This window comes from Telmatherina bonti (assembly GCF_933228915.1).
Source record: "Telmatherina bonti genome assembly, chromosome: 20".
NCBI lineage: Eukaryota > Metazoa > Chordata > Actinopteri > Atheriniformes > Telmatherinidae > Telmatherina > Telmatherina bonti.
Window position 1 is genome coordinate 15,646,035 of NC_136618.1, and position 6,464 is coordinate 15,652,498.

Here is a 6,464-nt window from a genome sequence, read left to right on the forward strand (position 1 = left end):
TTACTCAAAGGTCATGTTATTCAGCCTTTCAAGGGGAGCCCATCCCACTGATAGCATCCTCCGTTTTTTGCTGAAAGGTAACAAAGAGCCTGCATTGATGATGGCAATGTCACAACTACTGTCTCTGAGGCACAGTCAGATTTTGTTTTTGTCTGCTCAGATACACTTACGTTGTTTTTCTGACCATTTACTTTACTGTAGAGTACAAAAGCAACATGATTAAAATTAATTGTGAATCAACACACTGTTTTCTGGCAGCAGATTGTTTACTTGATTGTTGGGTGCATGGATAATGTGTTTGCCAGTTCTTTAGTGTAGCACCAAGCCTGTATGTGTTTGTGTGTGCATGTGTGTGTGTGTGTGTGTGTGTGTGTGTGTGTTTGTGTCTTTGCTCTGTGTCAGGGGGAATAGCCTGTTGGGGTTATGGAGGGCGCAGTGTGGGGTGATGAATAGGATGCTTTTGTGCTCAGTCCCGCAGCTGTCTACAAACCAGTGAAGGGGAGAAAGGTGAGAAAGAAAGGAGGACAAGGTGAGGTAGATATCCAGATAAAGGAGAAGAAAGAGGAAGAGAGATAAAAGAGAGGGAAAGGGGATGAGTGCAATACTGTTCTATGTGGGTAGCAAAGGTGATATGAGGGGGATGAGAGGTGACAGAATAGGTTTAGAGGTGAGGAAAAAGGAAGATACCATTTGTGCATGCAAGAATGCACCACTGTACTGCTGCCTCCTCAGTCAACCAATATACTATGATGCAGACTAATTTTGAAAATCATTGACATTCATGTGTAAGAAAATAATAAACATATGCCCCTGAATAAAAAGAAAAAGGGGGGGGGGGAAAGGCTAGAAAGTGTCTCAGTGGGAGACTTTGATAACTCTGCTGAACACTGAACTGACCTCATGGCCTCAACCTTCACACATGATGGGGTTTGGAAATGAGCCAATCACAGTGAGGGATGCTGATGAGTTCAGCCAAAGCTGTTTATGTTATTGTGGCCACTTTAATACATCTCACATTCAGAAAACCATCCAACTGCACTGCATTTTAATACAAATGATGTATAATTCATTTCAAATGGCAAAGCATTACAATAAAAAGCATTAGAAGGTCAACCAAGATCCAAAGTCTTGATATATGATATTTGAGAGCCCTTTAAAGCCTTTAAAAACATATTAAATATAAGCATCACATTGAGAGGAAAACACCAATGATGTATCTGACCGAGACATTCAGTTTAGACAAGATAGTTCATCCGGACGTTTGGTGACAGCTAATGTTTTCTCTATGTGTCAGTTTTTATGAGTCTTTCTCTAAAAAAATGAGGATTTGTATTCTTTGCTCACAGCTACCTTGACCTTTAAATATGCAGTCTGAAATGCTTCAGGATTGTCTACTTGTTGGTTGATGCACAACATAGTGTTGAAAACACAGTATAAGTGTGAAATAAAAATGCAAATAAAAACATTGTAATAAAAACAAAAGAACACAAAGAGACACACTTCCCAATGAATATTTTGTCATCACAGTGGTCAGGTGACCAACAAACTAATAAGGAATTGTTTTGTATGTAATTGTATAAAATCAGCTGCAATTAAACTTTTAATGCCACCATAAAGGAAAATACATCCATCGTTAGATTCTGGTCTAACTGGCCTAGTAGTTTTACCCATTATTAGCAGGTGTCTTAATATGTAAACTACATTGTTAGTATTTTACATGATTACATCTTTATCTTTGTAAAGGTTTTCCTGTTTGAAAGTGATGTGCTTTATCTGAGAAATCGAGCTGAGACGAGCCACTGCATCTGTAATTTTCATGAAGAGCAGTCTGGAGAAAATGAGGCTGAAGCAGTGATGGAAGGTCTGTGTTTGCATGGATGAAGTGGTATAAACAATGCAATGTTATGATGTACTTTTTGTTTGCCGAGTAATATGTCAGTGTTTTTGTTTTTGTTGTTTTGTTTATTAGTAATGATGGACAAAATTTATTTTCAAAAACATAAATACTATGGTAGATTTTTAGTGATCCAGATCTTGCCTATGATACACTTTCAAAGCAGCAATTACAAAAGAAATTCTTTTTGTTCATAATACCATAACAATTTATGGATCCTTTACAGTTCATGTCATTTTTCTGAATTATTTTTTGCGTATTCTTAAACTTTAGACAGTTAGGTTTCATTGGTTGATGTAAAAAAGTAAAAAAGCATTTAATCCAGGCTTTAGATTTCCCTGTCAGCTGGTAGTTATTTTTTGGGGTTTTTTTTGCAAGTGTGACTGTACACACCATTGCAGAGACTGCAAGATCTTCTTAAGGTCCTTTCAAGTCAAGGCGGTTTTAATAACCTTGTTTATATGGCGCAGCTCTCTTAAATACTTACAGACCTAAACTTGACCTCCACCTTTCCCGCTAATTGTCATTTAATTTTACCATGAACTGAGGAAAGAGTGAAATCTAAAATGTTTCACTATCTCCTTGGAGTTTTTTCTGCTTTTCATGGACATTTAATTTTCAGAGAGCTGGCTGTTAAAGGGGTATAAGTGCTGATTGTCTGGATAGTGTGTGAGGAGTCAGTGTATTCATAAAGTTTTGAAATTTTGTATCTGCTGGCTTTCCTACCCCAATTAAAGTTCACATGGTTCTAAAATGCACAAATCTTGCTTAAATTTTTGAAAATTTTTGAAAAATAGGTTCAGATTGAGATTCAGGTTGATAGAAGATTTTATCCTTAACCTTAAGTAATTTAAGTACAATTTCTGCACAATTTCCTAGCTTGTTGAAACAAAAATACCCATCTAAATGAAAATAAATGTTAAATATCTTGAATTTCTTCTTTGTTTTCAAATCAAGAAAAGTTCAGCTAAAGGTATCAAAGATATCAGCACACCTCAGTGTCTGTGTTACTACATAGGGGAGTATTCAGTGTTCATATCTGTAAAGTGCACAAGGAGGAGGTTGCCTTATGTTTCACCCTAAAGAATAAACATCCCTTTGAATCAATTAGAGCATAAATAATATTAAGTTGCTATGATTTAGGAATTTGTTTGTCAAATAACCTGCAAAAGATAAACATATATATATATTTTTAGCCATGTGTGAATCATCCACCTCTTACATATCTTTCCAGTCAACCCACATGTTGACTGTATGCATGTATGCATCTGTCACACATTCAGATTTTCATCTCTCTGAAAAATAAACACTCAAAATTATGACATTTTCACCCCGCAGAAAAAAAAAAACAACTAACTAATCACACCAACGTATCAGTGCCCGCCTGTTCATTCAGGCATACAGAAGCCGGATCCTGCACTGTTTTGTTCTGATTTAAAGTGAAAATCGTCCGAGAATAACTAACCTTAGCAGGTACAGATGAATGCTTTCAGTCTGCCCACACTGGGGTCCTCTGAGGCTATCGCAGCATGACTTTTCTATGATGAAACAGCAGCAAGCAGTGGAGGGCTGAGGGTGTGGGCGATCAGGACACAAACTGTTTTCCTCCACAAACAGCAGGATGAGATGCAGAGCTGGCAGCGATATGGCATCCATACCTCAAGCGCAGCCAGCACAGCATGCGTTCCACACTTGCTCTGCAAAGTCACAGGCTACCCACCCTTTCTAATGGCATAGGCAAAAAGCAAACAAACTGACTCAGCTGGATATGAGCAAGCTCATTTGCATGTTAACAGCAAGAGATGTCTTGTGCTGCATTTGTCTTCACCGTGTAGATCAAGACCCTTACAGGCACGGAGGTTTCTGTTTCTCAACAGCGATTACTCTCGATGACTAATCGAAGATATCCTCAAGAGCCGTAACAACAGCAGAAGAGTGTTGATGAAGCCAGGTGATGATGTGAGGAGACAGACATCATTAGCCCCCATCATCACACTTCATCAGAAGGGAAGGAGTGTGACCTCTCTGTTAGCGTAATGAGTTGGAAGCATGAACAAAAGCAGATGGCTTTATGAGACAGACAATAGGCCGCTTGCAATTTAATATATATGATTCACTTCGATTTAAGCAGTCAGGGTACTTTTTCTCTCCTTACTGTATCTCTGTTATCAAGGCACAAAGGAGCTGCCATCAGACTGAATCAGCAAGACTTTTCAATACAGAGAATAATTCATCTAGGCAGAAGGAGTACAGAAGGAGTGTGTAGACTGATGATTCTCAAAGGGCGTCCTCAGAATTGCTATTGTCTTCTGTCTTTACAATCCACGCAACAAAACAACTTGAGTCAGGCTACTTTAATTGACAAATTAATGTTTGTCATTGCCTTTTTTTTCAATAATAATAATAAAAAAAAACAGGTAGATTTTGTCCTGATAAAAAAAATGAAAGCAAATAGATCAAATTTGCAAAGTTATTCATAGTCCAACTTTCGTACTGAAAAATAAAGTTGCAAAGAGCTGAGACTGGAAACAAGGGGTTACGTTTTTACAAGCACCTGCGCATGACAGAAGCTGCCAATCATCCAGACTTCTCCAACATTTCAGAGAGTGCGCGAGCTCAAAGGACCGGGGAAAACTTGGCCGCCGCTCGCGCGGCTCTAATCTGTTTTCATGTGGAGCAGCTCACAACAGGACGGCTTTTATGGAACAATTTCAGCTTCAATAATGACAATAATAATAATAGTCCCGCTGTACTTCATGGCATACATCTGGAACTCCTCTTCCTCCCTCCTCCTCTTGTTTCTCCTTCACCACAGACGACAAGTGCAACAGTACTCACCCCCAATTTCTTACTCCGTATCCTCACGTACCCCTGCTTCACTATGTCGTTGAAGTTGGAAGCCATGGTGAGGGGAAGCGGGCGGCTTCCTGTCCGGCAAAAGGAAAAAATTGAAAAATTAATTAATTAAAGTGGTTTCGCTTTTAGTGGCGGAAGCTTTCAGATGAGGCTCAGTCCGTGTGACATCCAGCGAGAGGAGCGGCGGAGCCAGCGGCGGACAACCTGCTCCGGCGTCAGCTAGCGCTCCGGCTGGCCGGGTTCAGCGGCGTGATCCATCCGGGAGAGGAGGGAGGGAGATACCATTCCTCAGCTCATTCACCTCGCCGGAGCGAAGAGGAGAGCAGAGGCGCGCTTCCTGGACCACACCATCCCCAAAGCCGCAAAGGGGTGGGGACATTACTTTTTTATTATTTATTTATTTGATTTTTTAAATTTGATTTTTAACCCATCCTGCTTCATAGATAACATTTCACTCACATTTTCGTTATTTTAATTGTTTATTTATTGTGTTAACGAGGTAATAAGTACATAATTTCTCCAGAGAATCTGTGAAAATCTACAAATAGTCTGTCCAAATATCTGAAACTCACCATTTTCATAATTTAACCACAAACGGTTAATTTTTTTTTTTAGAATAAACTCTGATTATTTTTCTGAATATTGAATTTGGATAACAGGCTCTCACTGAGACCATGATGTCATATGATTTGCAGCTTGATTGATAAGGTACCATAGCAACGGATGGAGTTATAATTAATAAATCTTCTGAGCCACGTTTTTTCTTAATGAGGGAATATATGCTGCCCTCTGCGTCTTTGATGTGAGGATTTGCTGCTTTTCATAATCTTATGGGCTAATAATTATATAATGAAGCGTTAAGTGAATAGTTAAGTGACTAAAAGATGACCTGATTTCCAAAGGCCCAAGTTAAAGATGAAACATATCTTGAATATTTTAAAAAGTATTACTTTTTCATTCCCATCTTTCCATTTTAAAAATGACAGAAAAAGAAGCAAAGTTGAAGGAAAAGTTTGGGCGCCCTGTGTGAACAGCACTTACCAACATCTTTTTTGGTTGGTATTAAAACTTAGAGGTGCTTTAAGCCTTTCTGTTGACAAATTTCTGTCCCATCCTGCCTACAAAAAGCTTAGACTTGTGTTGTCTGTGTCATGTTTTGGCATGAACAACAGCTGTTGGACAATTTGTTATCAGACTGTGTCATGGAAAAATCTTCAGCCTGCACCACTGGATTTTGAAGTGGTTTTGGGTTATTTTGCTGATTTGGAAGCCCTTAAATCATTATCACTTTTAGACTCCAGCAGTGGCATAATCACAGCATGATTGCAACACAAGCCCATAGTATGATCATTTCACCACCGTGCCTAATAGTTAAAGAGCTGCTATTTTCGTAAAATACGGCATGCTTTTTGATACGATCACTAAAGCCAAGATGTGCTATTTCTGTTTAATTAGTCCATTTTAGCTTAATTAAACCCTGGACTTAATTATAAAATGAAATCAATCTTTATGACAATGAAAAATGTTAAACTTCCTAAAGACATTTACCAGTTAAATCTTTCTAAATATCTTCTTGACTGCACAATATGAATGTTACTCCTTACTGAAATTTGACCGACCTTTTTAAAAAGTGAAGTAACTACCCTTACTCCTCTTTTGCTCCTTGACTATTTATTCAAAGAAAAGATATAAAGCAGAGGGTGGTGTTGAGGAC

The 6,464-nt window shown here is 38.5% G+C and overlaps 1 protein-coding gene across 1 annotated transcript in view; it reads right to left on the bottom strand.

Moving 5' to 3' along the window:
* dok6 (docking protein 6) overlaps nucleotides 1-4,813 on the bottom strand; it is a gene marked incomplete at its 3' end in the record, with an annotated part of 62,419 nt that extends 57,606 nt beyond the window's left edge. The window contains exon 1 of the mRNA XM_079259352.1: nucleotides 4,733-4,813. Coding sequence (XP_079115478.1) covers nucleotides 4,733-4,798 — 66 coding nt within the window. The 5' untranslated portion in view covers nucleotides 4,799-4,813. The remainder of the gene's footprint in view (nucleotides 1-4,732) is intronic.
* Between the last annotated feature and the right edge of the window lie 1,651 nt (nucleotides 4,814-6,464).